This window comes from Temnothorax nylanderi, unplaced genomic scaffold, assembly GCF_030848795.1.
Source record: "Temnothorax nylanderi isolate EJ_2023f unplaced genomic scaffold, tnyl_v1.0 TNYL_tig0021_pilon, whole genome shotgun sequence".
Lineage (NCBI taxonomy): Eukaryota > Metazoa > Arthropoda > Insecta > Hymenoptera > Formicidae > Temnothorax > Temnothorax nylanderi.
Genome location: NW_027249083.1, coordinates 1,517,944 through 1,542,845, shown reverse-complemented (window position 1 = coordinate 1,542,845; position 24,902 = coordinate 1,517,944). Strand labels below are relative to the sequence as shown.

The window sequence follows — 24,902 nt, the reverse complement described above, 5'->3', positions numbered from 1 at the left end:
CGCACGAATGTGCGCGCACGGAGACGGGGCGCAAAGAGGGATGAGGAACGACGGGGAAAGAGAGCAGAAGAAGCAAACGTTTTGAAGGTGGTCCGACCAGCAGACCCCCCAAAAACGCGCTCGCATTATGAACACATTAGAAAAAACCGCAAGGCGCTGTACGCAGGCTCTCGGCCCGATAGTTTTTCGTTCCATGTATGTCACGAGTAACGTCAACAAACCGCGGTCGTCTCTTTATCCCTCGTCTTAACCATCAGCTCCATTCCGTCCCTGCTACGAAACCAACCCTTTCCTTCTCCTTTGCCCTTTTCTATCCTTCTTTTTTTTTCCGGGGCTCGTATTACGGTGCTTCCCTCCGTCTCCATTGCCGGGGCTCGATCAATCAATGCAAGATTTTTACGTTGACCGGCTTGACTGAGGGACCGCGCTCCCATCTATGGGCACTAAAACGTGTCGCCAACATCGCGAACAAGAAGCAACTAACTGTTGCAAACTAAAGAATACCAACGCGCACCTCTCGGCACCGTCAACCGTGTTCTTTGTCTCTCTCGCGCCTTCTTTTGCCATATTCTGGTTTTCTGCCTCAACGCCTTCGTCCGCTCTACGAGAGAATACTTGTGTCCTTGCCTGTCCTTATCGTCATGTAATTTTATCCATACTTTCTCTTGAACGCGATGCCATCCGATGTCTGCGTCTTGTCGCCTGCAGCTGGTGGCTTTGCGTATCAGAATTCTGATCGCACGATCAGACATGAAACAGGCTTATCTGGCAAAACAGAAGCAATCGAAGGAACATTTGAATTTGATAAATCGTAAACTATGCATTCTGCTTCTAAATCTAACTGGAAACGCATCTTTTGTCGGTAGTTCTTTTAGAATTGAAGTTGTGCGATTTTAATCACGTTGCTTTCTCTTAACAAAATTAAAAGATTTAATTTACATTTTTATACATTCGCAAATTAAATTTTTGTTTAAATTTTTATTTAAGAAATGAAAGCTCTCTTCTCTTATACCAAATAAGGACCATATATCTAAATCGGGATCTAAATAGAAAAAGAAACAGTCAAAATTTTATCGAACGTTAAGATATAAACGCATTGCTGACATTGTAAAAGAAATTTTGAAACAAATTATCCTTAAAGAAAAAGAAGTATTAGTTATTAAATACGACGATGTAACATAGTTTACACATTGTCGTACGCGAGTGTTACATCGCTAGTTATACCCTTTACAGCCGATCGGTACATTAACTCGACTTTGATTTATGCGCCGTAGATCGAACTGTCGTGTCGTATCGCCGTTTATAAAAGTTTCATGCACGAAATACTTTGCCGCGCGCTCACGCGTGCGCGACTGTTATGCCCTGGAGACAAATTGGTGCACGTTGCCCCGTCTCTCTCTTTCTCTCTCCTCTCTCCTCTCTCCGAGCCCGCCGTTATACTACTGGCAGATCCACATCAGGTGTTCCTGTACACGTCGTGGCGTCACCGATCGCTCGACCAGGCAATAAATCTGTAATTAAATAATAAATAAGGAGCGTTCTCTCCCTGCCGTCTGAGTGACGACGGGCTCTCGCCCATATCGGGTCGTACTCCTTTTTGTCATCGCTCATTCCTCCTGCATCTTCGCGTGCTCCGTTTCCTCTTCATCCTCTTTCCACTTCTCCACCTTCCTCCGCCAGCGTCGACCCTTTTCTTGCACACGTTTCTCGAGCCATTCGTCGCACACATGCGCGATAAGGAAAGTACGCAATAGGTACATACAACACGTATACTCGGTAGAATAGAGACAGAGACGAAATACATGTGAGAGGCTGTGCAGAGCCGACGGAATATCGCGGTGCATAATAAAAGCGCCGCTGATCAAGGATCGCCGATCAGAACGATAGAATGGGCGGTATCGGCTTTTTCGAGAGATCGTTTTTGCCCCCCCCCCCCTCCCCCCTTCGAACCTGGTCGCCTAGTTATGCTAATGCCGACTGATCTAGACTTATTTGCCTCCGCTCAGCGGGACATGGCACGCGAGTCTTCTTTCTTATGCACTATGTTTTTCATCTCTTCCCTTTATCGTCGTCGCTTCGAATTGCGAAGTGCCGCGCCGCCGGCGATAAGGTTGACGCGCGGCATTCCGCGCGTTCATAATTACATTTCATGTCCCTTAACCGATACAAAATGAATCGATTTACAAAGAAAAGATTGTTTCTCTTTTTCACTTCTAACTTCGATTAACTTCATTATAGTTTTCTAGGAATTAACGCGGTAAACGCTGCAAGGCATGTAATTAATTGTAAAAGAGAAATGTTAATCTTTTAAAATTTTTTCAAGTGTAAGTAACATTATTTTGTGAATAGAAAGCCGGATGATATCTTATTAAAATTTAATTCGAAGTACTTATAGACTTGAATATGCGTCATGTATAATTTTTTGTAACCAAAGAGAGCATAAACGTTTCATAGATTCTTAAGAAATATCACATGAGCCGTAATTTATCTGACAATGAAATTTTCTTATTATAATCTACAGTATGTAAAAAAATGAAGTATAATCATTATCTATTTTCGTATTGGATCGCGTTATCGATTAGAACTTCTGTAACGGAGAAAACCAGATATTCCGGCGGAAGCTCATAGCAGTTATTCGGTCAGTTTAGCGTCGACCCGTATTTGCAAATCCTGACATGGCCACGGATACGGTAAACCGGTCGACTGCGTACGTAACTTCCGGTAAAGCCGCGACGGTTTCTCGAGGTAATTTGTGAGCTAGTTTCGAGCAGAGTATCGTAATCCGCAATAACGTTATGCGGCGTGAGCCCGGGCCGGGGCGCCCGCCGGGTCTGGGAGTCTTATGTCGGGATTACTTGGCTTACCGGGCACGCGAAGCCGGAAGCCACGGGGGTGTCTGTCCGAAATACACCCCAGGATTACCCGCTGCTCCCCCAGGAAGGAAGGAACAGTTTCGAAAACTTGCAACGCCGAGAACGCGCGCAGCGAACAGTGCTTACGATTCTGATAGGGCGCGATAATAATGCATGCCGATATGTAATTTCCGTAATGTAGCTTTTCCGCGAGGCAGACGCGTTTTCTGACAGCTATGAAACGGAAGAAACAAAAAATTGCAGACTTGAATATATTCTTTTAATTTTTACCATATGTATACGGCAATTAAGACGAAAACGTCTTTGGTCTTCTCAAATTGGAAATCGCGTTTACTTTAAAGCGTATCGTGCATGAACGCGACGATTTCTTCAGGTTCGAATTTGTATTTCGAAGGAACAGGGGCATAATTAACGTATTTACACGTACGTGCGTTTCGTTTCCTATCGTGGATCGTTGCATTACGATACGCGCAGTGGAGAGCCGGTATTCGGTGTTCCAAAGCGAGATCAAGAACGACGGGATAAAGAAGAAGGATGATTGTGCATACGCATTGAGGCACAAGAACGAGCCGCTTTGTATCGCCATCGACTTTAAATACTCCTTAATATGCAACTTTTTCTTAAATATATCCTTTCGGTAGCGGTATGCTTGGCAGAATTTGGACACGTTTCCGTATTCGTCGTATTTCTCTCGTGAGCGTTGCAAATTCCTGCGCGGAACGCTTCTTTGCTTAATGAGGCTTTTTATCGAGATACGCGAACGAAGCAAACTGCATAACGATAGTATTAATTTGACTTGTTATCAATTTATTCGAAATAACTAATATATTTTTTAACACGTATTTACAAAGAAAAGGTGGTTTATTAATCTCTGATAATTTGATATTTTATTTATTTCAGGTGTCAGACAAGTGCAGGATATCTACGTTAGGCTTATAGACTCCGCGACAAAACAAGTAAGTACAATCTCTGTTTCTAATTAATCCAATATAAAGCGTTCTAAATAATTTTTTGTATATAAGTATACATATCAGGAAGGATTAATATATCGTTTTAATTATAATTGGGGGTTTTTCAAATTTCTTTTAACACGCAATATTATTATTATTAAATATCTTTCCATAACTTCTTAATAATTATTATAATATCGAAAAGGACAAAGCATTCTTTTCCTTCCTTTCGGTCTAGATGTCAAATATCCAAATCAAATTAGTTAAAATATAAACGCATAATATATCTCTCGTGTAAAAAATCAGATAGTAATTTAGAAAAGCATGCCAATTGTCTCATTGCCGAGCAACTCTTGCATGTCAGCCTCCTTTCGCCGTTTTTACGCGTTGGGACTCGTGCGAAATCGTCGTAGCGACGCGCGCACGTGGACGGGGGGTGTTATCATCTCGGCTACAAGCACTTAATTTTCCGGGGGGTTGATTCTTACCCCTCCGGGAAAGCAGACACACCGCCGCCGCGCGGCTGTCCCATCCTGTTATCTGCGCCACGTGGCGAACTCTGCGCGCGACCCGCGAACCACGTGTTGTGATCCTGCACCCAGGACCGTAGATCCCGACTCGCCGATAAGGCGCAAAGAAGGATCACAACCTTCGTGCAAACGCAAATACACCGTGTGCGATCACGAGCGCGATAAGTCCTTTTATGTTCGTTCGAGGGTAACTTTTAGGCTGCGACACCTTCATGAAAGGTATGTTTCACACCTACGGAAATGTCACGACATGTAGAGAAACGACCGTGCCGTAAAAGTTAGGGAGAGTATGTGGACAAAATAAGTGGACGGATGTGAGCAATTTTCAACAGTTAAATTAAGCCTTAGGCATAATCACATAGTATGAATCGTAATTTGAGAGAAACGAAATAAAATGGTTTTACTTCTTGCATACACCGCAACTTTATTAATTTCTGAAGAAAAGCAATAGTTCAAAGAATGTTAAAATGTTGTATTTTTTAAACAAAAACGTTATTAATTTGTAAATGAAACGCAAAAATTATCCATTTCATCATGCCAATATAAAACAAACATATACCGCTTGGAATTATTTTGTTTCGTGTCGTGACCTGAGCTTCCAACAAGTTCCTAGAGATATGCGCACCATTTTAGCAAATTAAATCATCTTGGGGCTGGTCGGTTGCGGAGGTAAGAAGAGGGTGGTGGTAGGAGTGAAGAAGGAAGCGGAGAGGAAGGAACGCGAGGAGGGTTGGGGAAACAGAGCTGATGTTAGTTTTAGCTGATTAAATTACTAAGCCGTAGTGGCCTTGCACCGGCAGAGACCGGTCCTCAATTCGCGATCCATTCCTTTTATTAATCGGATCCGGGATGTCATAGGGTTGAATGGTTAGAATAGAGGGAGATCGATATGTGTATTATCTTTCGAAGCAATTGGTGAAATAAGAACAAGTGAATTAAAAAGATCACATCGACGAGGCAGACTGGCAGCTAGAGCAAACTGTTTAGCTGACTCGTGAAATGCCACGTTTGTCTCATAATTTTTCAGTTGTATACGCGATATCGCGAAAGTGCGCGCAAATGTTTAAAATATACAATCACGTCTGTAACAATCTTAACTCGTAGAAACTATGCTAGAGAAAAGAGGAGTAGATTGGGAATGCGAAAAAGAAAAAAAAAAGAGGTCGAGAGTGTTCGAGAACGATTGTCTGCGAGGAAAAGAAAAGCGGAAGTGATAGATAGATGCCGAGACACCCTCCTCAGAATCATGCTGGTAAAGGGAGTAGAAAGTTGGACGGGGAAAGGATCGAAAACGAGAAAGCTGCAATTTATACATCAAAGCTTCGATTGAACGCGTCTCCGCCGTCCTGCCAAAGCGAGAGAAAGAGATACAGGCAGGAGGAATCGATGTATATTCACCGTGTCGATGTGCGCGGCCGCTACGTGCGACAACTTGCGCGAAGTGTTTAGGAAATCCAGGTCGACGTATCCCCCCTGTCCATTGTACTTTAGAAAATTGACAAATCCGGATAAGCTTATCCGTGATTAAAATGTGGAAGATAAAAGAACTGTTTACAGCATGCATCGCAGCCCGATTACAAACTCGTTGAATCAAAAAATGATTCGTTAATTTAAGAAGGAATTACATGAATTCCTCTTTCGATATATTGTACGACAGTTCCGATGGTAGCTTTAAAATATAGTTAGGCTTATCTTTTCAAAATAACTATCTGATACATTTTTTGTATATTATAAAAGATCGTAGACTAATTTTACAATGGTATTCATGAAATTTTTCAACTTGATATTTGTAATTTAAAAACACGTGTAATTTACTTTTTGGAAAAATGGATGCGTGTAGTACGTATTTGTTAGTAGTAGCTAGTAGAATTATCATCATTATTTTTACATCGGAAAGCTTGAGAGAGCGCTATTCGTATGCGTTCCACTTTCCCAGTGAGTTCTCCCAAGCCGAGTTATGGCTTGCAAATTACGATTCGGAAACGCGCCAACTTTTCTCGAGACCGAATCAGGTGCTCGGTTATAAATCCGCAATAATTGGCTACACCGAGTCGGCTGCTGAGCTCGTGGTGAAACCCCCGACCCTTAAGCTTTTCTTCAATTTCTTCGCTCCTTCGCCAAGGTAGGTATCTATATCAACGTTCGCTTCCTGGAATTCCAGCGAGCAAAGTATCTGTGCAACGAGATGCGAATGAAAGAGAGAGATAGAGAAAGAGAGGGGGAGGGAGAGAGAGAAGGAGGAAGGAAGGAGAGGGGAGGAATGGAAAAATGAAGAAAAAAAGGTGCAGGATGTTGAGAACCGTCCGTTTCTCGGTGAAATTTCCAGAAAAATACGAGCTGCTTCCCGAGAAAGAAACGAGTTTCGTGCAGCGTGGCTGAATGGCGCTAACAACGTACGCTTTTAAGCGCTCGGGAACGAACTTCCGCCCGGCGAGAGGGGGACGAACGAGAGCCCAGAATGCGTTTTTTCGCGGGATTAAAAATGCTAAATGGTAATTAGTTCCGGGGATAAAAAAAAGCATTTACAGGACGTGTGTATGGAGCAAGCAGAGAACCGCGCGGCGCCATTATTCTAAATGAATGAACAACAGGAAATTGTATCTAACCTTTTTAAACTCCATCCGACGTTGGAGATAGTCAGCCGTCAGGCTGTTTTTCTCACCGCAATGTCGACTGGTCGGTATTCGCGAGGAAAGCCAAAAAGCGGCGTGTTTGATCGCATTATGCAATAACCATTTATCTTTATCTTTTCATCTAAGATTTTTTGCGTTTTTTTTAATGTAGCGTTCATAATTCTACAATTTAAATTATCGAATCGAGCCGACGTCAGTCTAGATCTAGAATATAAAATGCCTGTAGCTAATACTGAAATATGAGTATTTAACCATAGATTAAGGAAATAATAAGTTCGAGATAAAGTTAATCCCAGATAGATAAGGAGAGAAAGAGAGGTCGGCGTTCCCCTCGGGCGGTGGACATTCTTCTAGGGGCGAGGGTAACGTTGTATGTATGTTGTTCAGCGTATGTACGGGGAGGCTGCGGGGGCTGCCCGGCCGATATAGATGGGGATATTCCCAGGGGACTTTTGGAATCGATTTAGGATGGAAATCATTACGGCAGATTTGAATGACTATCTTCGAATTTATCTGCTCCCTTCAGTACTTGCTTTCCTCCTCGTACCGCTGCCATCTTCGAGGGCACCGAAAGAACGACGTTACGGTTTTATTATCGTACACGCCGGTTCTTTCTCCACTGAGCGATATCAGTCTGTTGTCCGTTGATATCAAACGATATAATATCCTATGGCAAACATAAGATATACATATATCGATAATGATATTATTTTCGCTGGCCTTGATTATTGCCTGATTGTTAGACTAGTGAGACTGATAAAAGTCACATGGTGATATAACTATGTGATTTTATCGAAACTGATCTCTTTACAGATATCATGAAAGATTAATTTTTATAATTAAACTTCCATAGTTATTATACTTCTGATAGCAATATAAAGAAATTGCCTTCTTGCGGTAATATATAATTTCAACTTTGAAAATTTTTATTTTAATGCTGAACTTTACGATATAGTGCTGTATGAATTGATTATGATCGGAGATTCCGAAGGACTTTTCGCTATAAGTCCTTAGTAAGTAATTCCCGTGGGAATTAAGCTGCGGCGGGGGCCCAAGCATTTTCCTGGTGGGACCAGGAGGCAACGGAAGAAAGGCCCCCGAGGGGATCATACTGACTGGTCGCACCCCCAGGACCCTCTGTTTGATGTCGTTGCCTCCGACCACCCTTCGCCTACTTCAGCCATTCACCCTTGAGACATTCTATACGACATAACACCGCCATATCCAATGAACCGACGAGCGGAAGAAAGACAGTGGAGCCTCTTCTGGGATCAGCACATGTAGCAATATGAATTTAAACTTATGATATTGCAATGACTTAGGCCTTTAAGACACTGTTGCTACAATGAAAATTGTCCAATTTGATACTTTATATATTAATTGAATCGTTCTATATTAATCATAATATTAACACATAATTTCTTCCAATTATTCAGTCAAATGTTGACTACACCGCCAGAGGATAGTATTCTCGATAATGACGAAAATAAACGGATCATTTTTCGAGATAACACCATGTGATGAAAGTAATTGCTTACAAATTGTCCGTACGTATCGCAGAATAAACAAAACGCGGAAGCACTAGCCCACGTAATAATCGTTGAGCAAATAATATTGCATGCCACGTCGTACGCTCTACACGACCTACCTGACCATCGTTGTGTTTAACCGCCAATTATTATATATGTGCGTAATACTAAAGATAATTGCATCCGGCGATTGCTTAAATTTCGTCAGAAATCTTGATGTTTCGACGTAAAGACTAATTTTAACTATTTTCAAAGCAACAAAGGGATTATTAAAGTCTCTCTCACATTTGTGTTAATGTGATAATTCGAAAAAAATGATCAAAGTAATTGTCTATGTATACAATTTTCGTAAGATGCTAAAAGATGAAAGAATTTGCAACTGATCAAATACAACGTAGCTTGGAAAAATCATTTTATTTAACACACACACACACACATTTACATCTTTACATATTTACATATTACATAAACAAACGACGAAATGTTGATAAGAATTTATATATTCCCCGATTTATTCGCGTCAGAGAAGAGTTATATCTCATTTTTATGCATAATTATTTATCAAATTCAAATGGCTGATAGAGCAATAGAATTTCTTGCATCTTTCTATATTTTATGTATTTTAATACAGACAAATTACATTTATACATAGGTAAAAGAAAATATTTTGCTCTCACATAATAAAAATGAAGATATAATGTCAGTAAAGAATCTTTATAACAATTATGTATATCGCGCTTTCCGTTGTTCTGTCAACTATAATGGAAAATCTTGATTCAACAAGCGATAGTTCGCACAAAACTTAATTGGCTAGGTGTAAGTAAGCGCTATCCTTATCTCGCGACAGAAGTTAATACAATGTACAAAGTACATACTTATGTTAATTATTCCGAGTATAAATAAGTTTGCATGTCTTCTTACTATTAAGACTCGTAATAGCTGAACGGCACGTAACGTTCTATGACTCCTTCCTTTGCTCTTACCCAAGAACATGTACTTTTCCCCTGCCATCATCCGTGATACCCCGAGTATCTTCCCCTTTCCGCCATGTTTATTCTTGCCTCCCTATTTTCCATCCTGACATCTCCGTTTCGACGCTTCGGATCCCTCTCTGATTTACCTACTGCGATGTATATATACAGCCACGGCGCGGGCGGTTCGTTTACGTTGCAATTCGGTTATTTCGTCCGCATAAATATTTGACGCCATTCTGGAAGTCGCACCTACACGCCGGCGACCCAAGTGTATCTGATACCATTACTGTCGGTCGTACACCGACATTTAACCGGCCAAGCACGGCGGTGGGTGGTGCGCCGTCAACTCGACGAATTCCCTGGGACACTGTATTTCACAATATTTACATTTTATCGCTCCTCGTCGTGAACTCCAGCGATTCAGGGCTGTTATGCAAACCACGAAATTGCGTAAAAATCGCACGTACAATCAATGCAATTGTACACGTTCGTTCCTCGAAGTTTCGCTTCATCAAAGGCTTCGATCGGGACGTTGCAAAGAGACATTCAAAACGAGGAAATAACTCATTTCTCAAATCAAAACACTGACGCAATCGTTACCGAAATTACACGAAAAATTTAAGTTACATGAAACGTAAAAGTTGTCGCATATATATACACATATATATCTTTTTATCGTTAAAAAGATGTATATAATACACAAATTTAATTTTGTATATAAACGATTTTGATAAAAGCGACATTTTGTTGAGAAATGAGTTACTTTTCTGTTTTATAGAGCTATACACGCGAGAGATCAAAGCAAGCCTATCTGTTCGCGCTTTGTTATTCTACGGTTAATCCGCGCGAAGGTCCCCATCGGTAAGTGCACGAATACAGGATAACGACGTGTTGTCATTAAATAAAAATCAATCGCGTGGTCGTGAAGGAGGCTTAACGGATTTGCCTGCGCCGCCCATGGCTTAGTAGTCCTGCGGGGAAAGTAGCCCCTTCTCAACTCGCATCCACATACGAGCTTGCTTAATACGTTACATATTTCCCATCGATGGTTGAATTATCTGTCGAACTGAATTACTCTCACGTCGTCCGCGTCCGCGCTAATTAGCACTTTTTTCTTCCAAATAAAATCTGTTACCGAAAGAAGTCTTTCGATATGTACATATAGAAAGTATATATATAAGAAGCAGAATTGTGACGCGATATTGCGAGAAATTTAAATAAATAATTTCGTAAATGGCAATAGTTGTTTTTACGACCAATTCAAAGTTAGCAAGAGATAAATTAGATAATAATTTCTCTCAATATCGCGTCAATTATTTATATATATGTAAGAATCTTACAAGTTATTTACGGATTATTTTAACAGTTATTTATTGATATAGCAAAGAACCATATTAATGATTTAATATCACTTTTCTGTTATAGGCAATCATGTATGAGGGACAAGACAAGAATCCGGAAATGTGCCGTGTTCTTCTAACGCATGAAGTCATGTGCAGGTACGTGTTTCTCATATCGTGTCTTCGTTTGCCTGCATAATTATTTCTGAGTTAATTTACGAGCAAATTTTTTTACTGATATTTTTCATAATATAAAGCTATTTCATACACGTCGACTTATGTTATTTGCGTTTAGAAAAGTGTCCCTCTTCTCTGCTACCCTTGTGGCATAAACGTAACGAGGCGTATGGGGATGTAGTCCTTCTTTCGGGGGTAGCTGACTCATTGTGACCCATGGGACTTCGGGAACGTACTACCACTAGTTTCCGCTGCCTACTTCCCGAATCCCATGGGTTTCGATACTTTTCAGGCCGATTTTAGACTTAAAACTTCTAACACCGCGCGAGAGCTCTTATTCGGGGCTTTTTTTTTTATAAGGATAAATTTTGCCGCAGAAAAAATGTGTAATCAGATGAAACGCACTGTCTATTTACAGCCGATGCTGCGATAAGAAGAGCTGCGGCAACAGGAACGAAACGCCCAGTGATCCTGTCATCATCGACCGGTGAGTGGAATCTAACCGTTATCTAACTTTCGCGGAACGAACGTGCCGGTATATCGCGGCGGCCATGATCTGCTTAAACGCGCGAATTTATCTCGCGTGCGTTGCGTAACGAGCGCGTTACGCGATATCGAGGCGCGCACACGACGGAATCTCGACTTGACAACGGCGAACGTAACGACAGAGGCGTCGATTTCGTAGAACCCGCCTCTATCAGCCGGCTCGTCCGGTGCTATCGTCGTTTTCAACGATCTAGCGAAATAAAGGTCCAGATAAGTCCTTCTCGAAGGACCCACCTATGAGATAGAGCTCCTTCTACCGTCGCGACTTGGCTTCCTAGAACATTTAGGCTTGCAAAATACGTTTCCTACGAGGTGCGGCGGGATAGCCGGGTAGAAGAGTACTCGAATACTAGGACGTACTTATACGCCTTCCACCTTGTACACGGTGCTGCTCGTCCATGGTAACATAGACTCCCCTACACCTTATACACCTACTCGCTCGCTCCCTCTTCTTCCCTCCGCACTCGCTCGGTCTCTATTCCGTGGCGTGGCTAACACGGGGGTGTAGCAGGGTGAGCCTGGTATCTGAATAGGCTATAGAGTATCCTGAGATAGGAACGGCAGGAAGGAAGAGGTTTCCCGCGGGACCCAGGCCGAGATAGTCTTCAGGAGGACATCTTGCGCTCAGAGGTGCTCAACCCTCGGGCTTCGATACGGCCTGGCGGCGGCTTCGAGCTTTCATCCGTATTCGAAGGGATATGTGTTACACGTCGCTGACAGGCAAAGCCTGGTAGGCTCGCGCGTAACTATTTTTCTGCGCCTTCGAGTCTCTCTCGACGTCTGCACCTGTTGGGTTTAACCCCGACGCCGTGTGACAGTCGTGTTTTATTTGCCGATGGTCGAAAGTAGCTTGATGGCAAAATGGATCAAATTGCACAGTAACTCTGAACGTGAATTGTAAGAAGATATTCTAAACTTAATCTTGGCGGTCTTTAAAATATGGCTGCAAGTTTTTTTTTTCAGAATCTCGGGGTGAAATAAATTAACGATGTTAATAATGCTCTCGTGATATCAGCGCGATATTAATGTCGGATCATATTGATGCGGCCACAATGATAAACTGCATATTGCCGGAGTTGAAAGACTAATAACTACCTTCTCCTGTAAAGATTATGCAATCTCGTAGGTTGGGCTGATCGGTGAGACGATAGAAGAATTAATCTCGAAAATGCTCGTTCGGCACACGGCACGCACGCACTCGTAACAACGGCGTTGTACGTGAATGCAACCGCGAAGCGGTCGCGTGTCGTGATGAACGCCACCCTCGAGTTCGTTCCGTAGACGCGGTGGATCGTAACGAGAGTAAAATAAATGGGTAACTTCCGCAAAATTACAGGATTAAATCTTCGCTATATAACCGTCTTTACCATTTACTAATCAGAATAATCTTGCTTTATGCAACGTCAACATTGATTTTATTTATGACACATTAATCGTACACTGATGCATAATCATGCGTTAATTTAGTCGCTAAATTTAGCTACATAAGATATTGTATAATTTGAGATTCAAAATGTCACGTCTTTCTGTTTATTACTAATTTTTATTCTCATATTCTTGCAAACAAACATAAATGCGTATATTCACAAGATATTTCCTTCTCAATATATAGGTCTGTGTCTATATATATATGGCTCACAGGAAATATATATATATATATTTATATTGGAAGGCTAATAGATTATCAGTCTCGCACAAAACCACAATGGAGAACGCGAGAGGCTGATCGAGAGAGTAAGCGAAGGGTATCAATGCCACTTTGATTGAGGCGGTCCTGGTCGATTGTGACATGCTCACTCAGCTGTGCAGAAAGTACAACGCGCCCCCCATCAATTTGGTATACCTGACTGAAGGGAAAAACAAAGCGTTTGTATTCCTAAGCGTGATCATTTTGTCATCCCTTCTCGCCACTTTCTACGCAATATCCGATCGTAATTTTCGCTGCTAATACCAATGTCAGCACTCGTTGCATTAATTATGCGCTTATACGTTTGACGTATATTATATTTATTATCAGAGATTTGCGGAGATGAATTATCCAAATCTTTTACTTTTAATTCATCGCAATAATCTGTTTTATTTTATACTAGAATTTTCGCAAAAAATTACACACACATTTCCTTCTTAGCTTCAATTTTTTATTACACGATATTTAATTTAATTTGGGAAATTACAAAATGTTTCGGTACCACGCATATATTCCGTCGATCGACAAATACAGATGCAGATTCATAAAAGTTGCAGAGGTTTTAACTCCCTTCTATACGCGGAATAGCAGTTTGATATAATCGGTCCGTCGATCGATCGACACGTGATGGCATCGATCGACGATAGGCGGATTGCGAGAACAGTCCTAGAGAAGCTGGTATTACGCTGGACTCGGAAACCAATTAACATGCATAATTAAAATGGCATTGTCGTGGCCGGCCAGCGCCACGGGCTTCCCCGCCGACTGACGGATCCCCGGGGGCTAACGGCGTTTCATAATTACGAAAATCCACCCACCTCCATTGCCTCCTCCGCCCACGCGTTCCGGTGTCACTCTCTTTCTCCAATTGCCGGTATCCAGAAGCTCTCCCTCCCCCTCCCTGCCTCCCTCCCTCCCTCCCTCCCTATCCCTCTCCCGAAAACAGGAAAAGGAGGGTGGAAACGCGAGAAAAAATCGGGCATCGGGTCGGTGTGCGACGAACAACGCACCCCGAGCGCTGCCACAGCCAATAACGTTCGAACAGGCCGGTCGCCGGCGCGATTGGCTAACTTTATTTCGCTCAGTGGGCAAGCCCTTAATTTCGGGGCATCGATCATAGCCCTCGTGTGCGCCCTTCGCGCGCTGCAACGGCGCTCTTCCTCCTGCGCCGCTTCCTCTCATTCTCTCCTCCACGCGCGTTTATACCAGTCGCGCGATGACCCTCAGTACCGTGACGCACCTCTCTGCCATTCCCTCCGTCAATTTGATGGATTCCATTTCGGATCCCGAGCGACGACGATCGTTTCGGTTCCCCCGTGCCTACGCGCGGCCTCTCCGAGGGGAGACGCAACGGCGAAATTTCGCACGGAAAAAAAATACTGCGAGGCCGGTCAGCGCCGCGATAAAAGTTAATCCGCCCGTGGCCAGGCCTGAGCCAAGCAGATTTCAGATCGTTCTAATCGCTCAAACGTCGAAGCGCTACGTTAAACGTTCAATGGAGGCCCCAAAAGTTCGAAAATGATTTTAAAAAACTAATATTCAGTGTTGTTATAAACATAAATTTTCTTAGCAAAACTTCCTGAGCGAGGAAAATATAAATGTCCATATAAAAATTAAATTTGATAAAAAATTGGAAATATATAAACGCGAAATTTATGAATATTATCATTGTTTTACTTGTAAATAAAAAAGTGCATGAAGATTACAAAAAGAAGTATAAAAGACAAAATTTATGATAAACTTTTGAAATTATTTAAACACGAAATTTTATATCGAAATAAGTCGATAACATTTCGACATTCAAATGCCAAGTTTTATAATTAAATAAATGTCTTTTTACTGAAATTTCGGAATTAAAGAGAGAGAAAATTAGTATGAAATGATTTGAATAAAGAATAAATGATGCCAAGTATTAAACACATTTTTCACTCCCACTGCGCTGTAGCTGGCGCAACGTTTTCCGTTTATGCTCCACATAAATACCGGCTCACGATATTCTCTTCTCCGAGTCCAAACGCGTAACAATCAATCGTTACCTTAATTGATTGCGATTGATGGAGGACGCTCGGGCGATTTGACTGACGTCACAATGACATACGGATTGTCAATCAGTCTCGCTTGTGGCGTTAATGCATGCAAATCTGGTCGAATCGTGGCACGTTGTCTCACACCCTTGCAGCGAATCTCCATCAATATGGATTCGATATCAAGGCCGGTCATGCCGTTTTCTATGCGCTCGCTGAAAAGTCTTTCTACGCGAATGTCGCGATATTTTATTCAACCGTAATTGTTCGTTTCTCCGTGTTTCGCCAGTTCATTTTGTACCTCTTTACTTTTGTTTACAGCAAAAGTTGACACTCGTTGACGAACGTTTTGGACGATCGCGTCGCGGTACGATGGCAGGAAATAGCAGGATTTTTAATTTCTTTTTATTAAATATTTATATCGATATTATAATGCATATTATAATGTATTAAAGTATAATAAAATATTTTATTTATGCGCATATGTATCAGCCGCGTTATGGAAAACAGCTGAATCTAAAAATCGGTACATTTGTTTTTCTACTCATGATCAACAGGATAATTGCTGTATGATGTTTACACTTTCCAAGAGCAACACTGCAAAATACCGGTTATGCGTAACAAGCGACCGGAAATGGTTTGGTGGTCTGGTAGGACCTAATTAGGTGAAAGCGCGGCGAACGGGCAACATATGTCAGATCAGCATTGATTCTGCTTTACGTAACAAGTACGTGTATCGGGGGCGACTTTTCACACAAATAATCGGGAACGATCGACAAAGATAGCACCGATAATAACAGGTTTCGACTACCCACCGTAGATGACACACATTGATAAGGAAAACTTATTAAGCGAACGACGCGACGCGATGCATGGACCGTCTATTCATTGGTCGAGCCAAGCGTTCCAGTGGGAAATCTCACCCGATTATCATTGTTAACTAGAGAACCGTTCTTGCTTTTTCAATTTTTCCACGCGACAATCGACTGTACACCAAAAGTCGGTTTATATCGCGAAATTACTTTTTGTATCAGTATAGTACAGCGCTATCGATTTGTCGATAAACTCATTTGCAATGTTAAGTTTAACATTATCTCGCAATAAAATAAATTCTATATAATTACATCGATTTTTGTAAATTAATTAAAATATTTTAATAATCAAGTGAAATTAAATTGCATCAGCATCTTTGGTTCGATTAATCTCGGAAGAACTTTTTTTTTGTGACGTGACTATTAGGGAAATCAAAACATATTAAGTAGTAACGTACGGGTACATTCTCTCTTTCTGTCTGTCCCTATCTTTCTCTTTCTCTCTCTCTCTCTCTTGCCGAGCATATGGGTCTCTATAGTTGGCGGGGTATCACACCCTCCGTTCTCGACATACCCCTAAAATAAATGGACGAGAGTGCGCGTGCACGCTTCTGTATTAAAACGAAAACGGCTGATCGTTCGAGCGCGAAATCGGCGATTAAATATCCCGGTATTTGCTCTACTAATTATTTTTCGGCGAATCGTTTAATGAATTGGCTGAACAACAATAAACAACGGCAAGTAATTTTTTTAAAACTGAAACAGAAACTACAAAATTTACGAATTATCCCAACATGCGCTACAATGTATTAGTTACTAAAAATCAATTTTATAAAGTTTCTCTTGATGATTTGCATAAGAATATAAAATTTTATTAATATCTACTTAGTGGGGAATTTTATCTTCTGCGAAATATAGAAATCGTGAACGTTTTTTATTATGAAGAGAAAAAAGAGAATATTCCGGAGCTAAAAGCAGCTTGGCTGCAATGTAAAGTCATAAATTCGTCCAATTAGTAGATTCACGAAAAACTTAGAAGTATATATATATATATATCTCTCTCTCTCTCTCTAATGCCGTTAAACGAATATACGAGATGGGGAGGATTTCTGGCCAACCGCAATGGTTAGAATACGCCTAAAATACTCGTTCCAATCGCGATATACATCTGGAATCTATATTGGATATTATCGATTTTTCGATCTATTCAGTCAGCTAATGGAAAACTTATGCTAAGTTAACCCCGTCAATCCATTATGTATCAACGGAATCGGTTCTGGAATTGTTTGAGTATACTATTTGGTACGTTTTTTTCGTACTACCCTGCCCAGAAAAATCATTTGCACTCTGATTCCGATACTTTCCTCTTATCGCCATCCTCGCTAAATAGATTTTCTAGCATAACTAATGATTAGTATATGTAAACAACTGCGGAATTCTTTGAACATTACATTTCTCGAGTTTTCCGAAAGCTTTCAATATGGGAAAAAATTATTGCATACAAATAGCAATATATTCAATGAGAATCAATAAAATTTGATTAACTGCATCTCTCTATTAATTTATCAATAACAAGATTTTCTAACAACTTTTATTTTTTTGCTTCGTTGACAATTGTAGACACATTTGTACTAACTTAAATTTTTTATATTTATGTAATTAAAAAATTTATTTAAATAGTGCTATTTGATAAAAATCTATCACAATCAATATTATTTTATTCCAAAAACGTATAAACAGAATAGCTTAATATTAAGCACAGAATGGAAACAAAGCTCGTGGCTGTAAAAGTAGGACGCGTCGCGTACAATGAGAAGAGCTCGAAGACTTTCCAAAAGTCGTCGAGCAAGTGGACGCTGATTGGCCTACCCCGTCTGTACAAAAAGTAATAAGTGCAGCTACGCCGTGGCGATGCGAGAGCCTAGTCAGATACCAAAATGTACCCTGGAGTCTCGTGACGCCACGAAATCTCTGCCGTACTCCCGGACTTCGGCTCGATTCTCTTACGGTTATTCCACCTGCCGAGAATTACCCCGATACGGTATCCTTATTTTCGAAGAATATCTTAACAGCTTCCCGCACAGCGTCTGCTATTCTCTCCTTACATTGCCGAGGAAAGGGGTAAAATGGAAGGGCGAAAAAGCGCGGAGCGTATCCAGCTAGCGTCTTCACGGCGCTCTTTCGATCTAACTCCCTCCTCTCACCGCCACGGAATCCCGTCTCTTTTACTCCGGAGGAGAAGAAGCCAATAGGGAGAACCGATCAGCTTAATGCATATTGATGCGCGCCGAGTTAAGTGAGTGAAAAATCGCCATCGATCTACCTTCCGGAAAGATAGAAATATTCTCTCTCTCGCTCTCTTTCTCTCTCTCTTCCACGAGCGGTCTTCCATCTACTTGCTCGTCGACAAAGCCAAGCTTATTTCGTCTTCTCCTTCCGGCTTCTATACCAAATGAATCAAGCCACGTACCCGTGCATTTTAATTTGTATTTAAGTCAGACTATCACAATTCTTCTAAACGTATTTTATTCTTTGGCCGAATCATGAAAATGAGTTAGTATTTTTTTTTTCTATCAACTTAATATTACATCAGTTTTTTTAAATTAAATCGATCTTATAATTTTATTTTTGGAATATTGGGGATAGTTATAATTTCGTTCTTCTAGATAAAAAAAACAAAGTTGCAGAATTAAATGACTCAAAAATTTATTAGCTTAATGCAATTTGACGTTAGAATCACTTAACGCTTTCCGTGATTCTCCACATGTGAGACAATTATTTCCAGCCGATTGGAGGATGAAACCGTTCGAGAAACGGCCTGTGGCTCGATTCGCGCGAACTCGTTTTTGATGGTGCATCGTCTAGGCGTCATGTTGGTAGACCCTTGGCATTTTGTAGCGGCACCAATGCGGCATTATACGCTTCCACCGACGTTGCTTCTACCAGCCTCGTTGGGGTCCCGGCCCGCGGAACAGATGCCAAGCGTCACGGCTCGCCGATGGCTGGAAGGGTGCCTCTAGATTGAGACACGGTGGATGACTCTAAATGGCATTCGGTCCTCTGCATTCTCTCCCTCCCACGATCCCTCTCGCTCAGCGCTCTGCCGTGTCTTACGAAATCGATCTCTGTTCTTATCTTCTTCTTTCTCCTATTATTCTTGGCCAGAGTTTACGGCACTTTGTCTAAAGAGCGCTTTACTTCAATTTTTTTAAAGCCCGAAACCATCCATGTCGCTACGCTTATTTTATACAAATTAATCCTAATTTTACAACATTAACATTAACATATTGAACAGACAAAATAACGTTGAAGACTTTTATTTCCCGTTCAAATAAAATTACAGAACAATGGGTAGATAAGTAATAATCATAACACCATCATTAATGGGTTACGATTCAGCGAGAGAATTGCACGAGCGCAAAGAAGGACTCGTTTGTCTCGATGAAGGACGTGAGCAAACAGATCCGAGGGGCGCATCCGCATACACGGGGTCGTAGAATGACAACGTCGGCGACGGCGATCAATGGCAGCGGATGGGTCCTTTCGAGGGGGGTTTAAAAACGGTGGCGCCCATCGGCCGTATGTCAATCCCTCGACGAATCGCACGACGCAAATTTAGAGCGATATGGTAGTGGTGCGTGTTTTCTTTTTCCTTTTTTTTTTGCCGCGCGCGCGCGTGTGCGTGAGTGAGAAAAATGAGTGAGAAAGGGAGCCAGGTTCTCCACTCAGAACAGGTGGTTACCAACAACGAAAGCGAACTAGAAGGGACCCAGTGCGCGATGTAGATAGGGGAGGCCACTTGAAGAGTCGCGTGGCCACTCAATTACTTTCTAGAGCCTCTAAACATCGGGCACGTACCAATACCCGGATTGCTGTGGGCATGATCGTGCGCGAGGCAATAAAGTAAAGAGTGCCATTTCATTGTTTCAATCCTACAGTCTGCGTAACCATCACTGATGTGAAAATTTATATTATTTATTTATAATTATATTATATTATAATTCACAAAATTACAATATACTTTTTCTATACGGTATTTAAATAACAGTTAGGTATATTCTGTTGATAGAAGCTTATAATCTTGAAGCATGTTTTATTTTCGATTAGTTCTTTATTCTTTGAAAAAGTAAGAATAATAAAAATTGATTATTACATTAATTAAAAACATTATTTATAGAATAGGAAAATTAAGTATATATTGAAGATGTAAAATAATATTGTAAAATAAGAAATTTCCGCTCGTGCAGATTAAATGAATTGAATTTGCATTATACGTACATAAGTAGAGGGAAGAATCTCTCGGTTTATACCATAACCTCAGCATCGATCAGTAGGTGACTTGCGTGCGACCGCTGTAAGGGATCTGCGGGTAAACGATTACAAAGCTTCTCAGTCTTGTGACCGCATCAATTCGTGTTAGACCCTTTTGCCTAGCTTTCCGCAGAAATCAAGACCTTTTCCCCATTATCTGATTAATAAATATTCTAGAAGGCAGTTCGCAAAAAAAAAAGAAGAAAATTATATTCTCTTCTTTACGAAGTAGTCTGAGTGCAGAGGAGAAAGAATCTTAAAGTCGTACGTGGAAGACACAACGGAATAGTGGATTGACACCTTGGAATTCGACTCGGTTTATCGGTAGCACACAGACATCGCATACTTCGTACGTTTTGCGCGCGCGTGCACGCACTCGTTTGCTTTCATATAGATCGCAGCTCGCAGAAGCTGCATCGATGTATACGAGCAGGTAGCTTGACACAAAAGCCAAATAGTTCGCATAGCTTGGCGCCTCTCGGCTATCCGTCAGACCCCGAAGAACCAGCGAGAACCCTTTCTCCTACCTGGAGCGTCCTGTCCTCGCCCTGTCCTCGCCTGTCGTTACCCCTCCCTCCCTCCCTCTCTCGCTTCTCTACCATTTCCTCATCGGCCGTTGTGTATCGCTCTTCGGCAATGCGGAGGGGTCCTGTCGTACCGGGAACTAAACGGCGGGTTTAGGAAAAACGGGAAGTCTTTGCGAGCCTGTCAATCAGACGTCCGCGGTTTTGCGCCCATCTGGTTAATGATGATCCACTGCTCTATCTCGTTGGAATCGCGAGCGCCTGCCATCCCCTAACACGGCGCGATGAAAATAGTAGGCACGATTGTCGCGGTGGAACGTATATCGCGGGACTTTGAATCGTTGGAATCTTCCAGACGGCCTCGAAAACTTTTTTCCAGATCACCTGCCGTCTACCGTCGATTCATCACGTAGTGATGTTTCATACTCGATATACCATTGCAACGAGAGGATAACAACGAATTCATAACGCTCACTCCGTAAATCAATCAAGATGTCAATTACTGCATCACTTTTTAAGCGAATCTAAAAAATTTATTTCGGATATTAATAATATAAACATCCTGTTGCTGATTAATATTATTTTTTTATATTAATATATAGCTTCTTTAGAAAGTTATGAATATTACATAAAAAATTTAACGTAACAACAAAATATTGTATTTTTACATTTATCTTCTCAAAATCAATATATTTTTTCATATATTAGTATTTCTAACATTCTATAAGTGCGCTCGCATTTTATAGGATTTGTTACCTTTGGGAAAGATATGCTTATTCAAGCAGATTTTAAAAATACTTTCACCAGAGAATTTATTTATCATTTTTCTTCTGCGTCGAACTTCTCGCGCTTTCAGATACAGAATGACAAAACTAGAACGGTATCATTTCGCCGGCGTACGGAAGGCGGGACGGAGAAAATTTTTCGTGGGCGTCCGACTGTGTTACCGAATGGGACGATCGAGGCGTCGAGATTTATGCGATTGATTCGAACGGAGCGGAGTGACAGTACAAGGAAGCGCTCTTAGTCCTGGTGTCTCCGCTCCTCCGGGAATACATCTCCCTTCGAAGCGCCGGTGTCCGAAGGATCTCTATAAATTTGCATGTAGAATACTTGCGGATATTCTCACGAACGATAGGTGCGGAGGATAGCCTGTCGCATCTGTCGTCGCGCGTCTCGTGGAGCGCTTTCCGCTTCTCCCGAACGCCTGCGTCGCCTAATTTCATTTTGACAAGAGCCAGAAGCCGTTACTTTACACGAAATTCGAGAAGCTTTGGAAAGGAGCGAGCCACTTGCTTCCCGTCGATCTTAGTATTTTCACGCGCATTTGGAAGAAATCAATTACACAAAACATATCAATATATTATTCGAAAAGAGGAGATATGCTAGGAATTTGGAAATATTTTATTTCGAATTTCAAATTCTTTTTTGATACAAACAAAATCACGCCAAGAGATGCAAATCTATGGTTTTTCGAACGAGGAATGGAGCAAAGGTTGACTGTGCAAGAAAAGGGACTGCGTGGACAGTTTCGTGGGTAAACCTCATGAATATGTTGTCCGTGCCAGGATTTTGTGGTTCGAATATGCAAATACTGCGTGAAAATTGAGAATTGTATGTAGGAAAACCGCGGTGGTCTTCTTATATACGTTCCTTATACGTTCCGGATTGGCGATACAAACAAAACAGTTCCACCGGTGCGAGAGGCAAGTATACCAGGACCTACTGTCCGCCCTTCGCAAGTTCGCTCGGACAACCAGCCATCAGTACCGCACCCCCGGGTACATTCGCCCATTCGTTGGGCCGACTGGCTTTCCAGACTTCGGCCGTGGGGTGGACAAACCAGGCTGACCGGTTGCCATGGCGACCTTATGGATTGATCCGAGCAAATATCATCTCCGAAGACGCCCGAAAGAATCGCCGGATTTCAGAGAATAGCTTTGGCCAGCGCTCGTTGAGTTTCTTTTCTCGTTCCTTCTTCCTTCGTTCTCTCCTTCTTCCTTCCTCGGGCCTCTGCGTACCGTACCGGTGGCTTATGCTTTCTCAGGAAAAAATGAAAAGACTTAGGATCAATTCGTATCACATAATAATTATTACTATATTCGCTTTGATTCTTTCTCTTGCAAAAACGTTTCATTGTTTGTGCATTTCATTTGTTTATTTAAGAGTAAGAAGATTAAAAATATTAAATATAAATTGGATCTTAATTCAGATAACAAAAGTTTGATAATAAAATATTTGTAGATGCTATTTAGATGTCTTTGGATTTTTATGTTATTTTTAAGTCAATCACAGTTATTGTGAATTATCAATTTTTATCGGTTTAAAATTAACAAGTTTAGAAAAGAAACCCACGTTCTGTAGGACACTAGGTAAACACAATGTATTAACGAAAGCGATGCTTCAAGTAATACACGCTCGGTATAATATGCAATAACAATTCAGTCTAGACAGATTGTAGTAGATAATATAATCTTATAAAACGACAATAATTCGGTCTGGACATGTTGTAGTAGATAATGTAATCTTGTAAAACGACGGGACGTACCATGCTAGCGAGTTAATAGCCGGCCTCTGGAAGAGAGCTCGTGCACACCGTTCGATGACAACGATGGCGCTGGCGAGTACGACTATAAGCACGATGAGTGATTCAACGCGCGTCTCGGCTTGATCTCACTCTCCGCCGTCTTCTCTAGGTTCGCTATCAATGGTTCTCAACGCGGCGGCCGATCAACCGGGAGAATCCAGGATGACGCCTGGCGAGACGTCCTACGGGGGACCACCCACGGGGACAACGCTCCATATAAAGCGTCCCCGCGAACCGCATTGTCGAATCATTGCCATCCGCGCAGGCGGCAGCGTCTGCATTCCTTCCGTTTGAGCTTCTTTCTGCTGGCTCCTTATTCTTCTTCTTCTTCTTCTTCTCCGCCTTTTTCTTCTTCTTAGACGCACGCGATCCCGGTATTCATTACATCCCTCCGCCTTTCTTTCTCTATTCCTCTGCGTCTGATCTTCTTCTTCCGCACCCGTTTTTCATCATCTTCCACTTGTCATTTCTTCTTTTGCCTTTCACTTATCCCGGTTTCTTCCTCTTTCGTATACTCAGTCCTTCCTCGTCCTTATCCATTCTGTTCTTGTTTCGAGATCTTTTATGAAATTTTTTTTTGCGTCACGGAATTGTAAATTAAGCTATTATATATATCGAATGTTTCTTGCGCGAGCTCGATATACTTCCTACGAAGATTGCAGAGATGGTTGCTGACCTCGTTTAGACCCATCCTCGTTTATGGGTCAGGGTGTCTGACTGTTCTCCTGCTCGATTCGACACCTGGATTTCCTCCGAAACGTCTTTTTATATTAACGAAAGAGACTCAGGGGGTGCAAAGCTTCTTCGCGCTTACCGACAGCCGCTTAGAAGATCGCGATGTCGAGATGAGTGTTGGATCTCCTTCCTTGGTGGGCACGATCGTTGGAAATTCAAGTGACGCCGTAATTAATGGCCGACCGATGAAGAAACGGCCACTTCTTGCAGGCGTCGCGTCGCGGGTCGCTCTAAGATGCTCCGATGCGATAGTGTAATTAATTAGGGCGCCGACATCCTTTTTCCGATTGTCCAAAAGGGATTTTCGTTTTATTTTCCTCTCCGTATGTAACAGACGGTACTGAAAGACTTGTTATCTTTGAGGTCGATCGCCCAGGTAAAAAAAAGTTTTGATAGCACTCACTAAAATGATGAGTAAAAAGATTTATCACACGTGACTAGTAAGTAGTCATAAGTAATTATACATATAATTTAACAATTTAAGAGATAATATATTATATTTTTGTAGAAAAATCTGAGAGTCTGGAAAAGTTAATACGTTCTTATAAAAAATATATAATATTAAATCATTATACATATATGTATATTGAGTTTATAAAATATGGACAAAGCTTGATTATAATTACAGGAATTTTCTGAAACTCTGCCCGTAATTAGTAAAAGTAATTAA

The 24,902-nt window shown here is 41.5% G+C and overlaps 1 protein-coding gene and 1 long non-coding RNA gene across 6 annotated transcripts in view; one reads left to right on the top strand and one right to left on the bottom strand.

Annotated features, from left to right (window-relative positions):
• Kn (EBF transcription factor knot) overlaps positions 1-24,902 on the top strand; it is a 77,821-nt gene that overhangs the window by 13,710 nt on the left and 39,209 nt on the right. For all 5 annotated transcript variants that reach the window (XR_011717514.1, XR_011717513.1, XM_071700239.1 and 2 more), the window contains exons 4-6: positions 3,774-3,829; positions 10,915-10,988; positions 11,425-11,493. Coding sequence is in view for 3 of the 5 variants with exons in the window: in XM_071700239.1 (XP_071556340.1) it covers positions 3,774-3,829; positions 10,915-10,988; positions 11,425-11,493 (199 nt within the window). In the remaining 2 variants the exon portion in view is untranslated. The remainder of the gene's footprint in view (positions 1-3,773; positions 3,830-10,914; positions 10,989-11,424; positions 11,494-24,902) is intronic.
• Positions 22,292-24,635, bottom strand: LOC139769229 (uncharacterized). Its single transcript, XR_011717505.1, has 2 exons — positions 23,459-24,635; positions 22,292-22,948 (listed from the first exon to the last, which is right to left on the bottom strand). It is a non-coding gene; the product is annotated as an uncharacterized lncRNA (long non-coding RNA).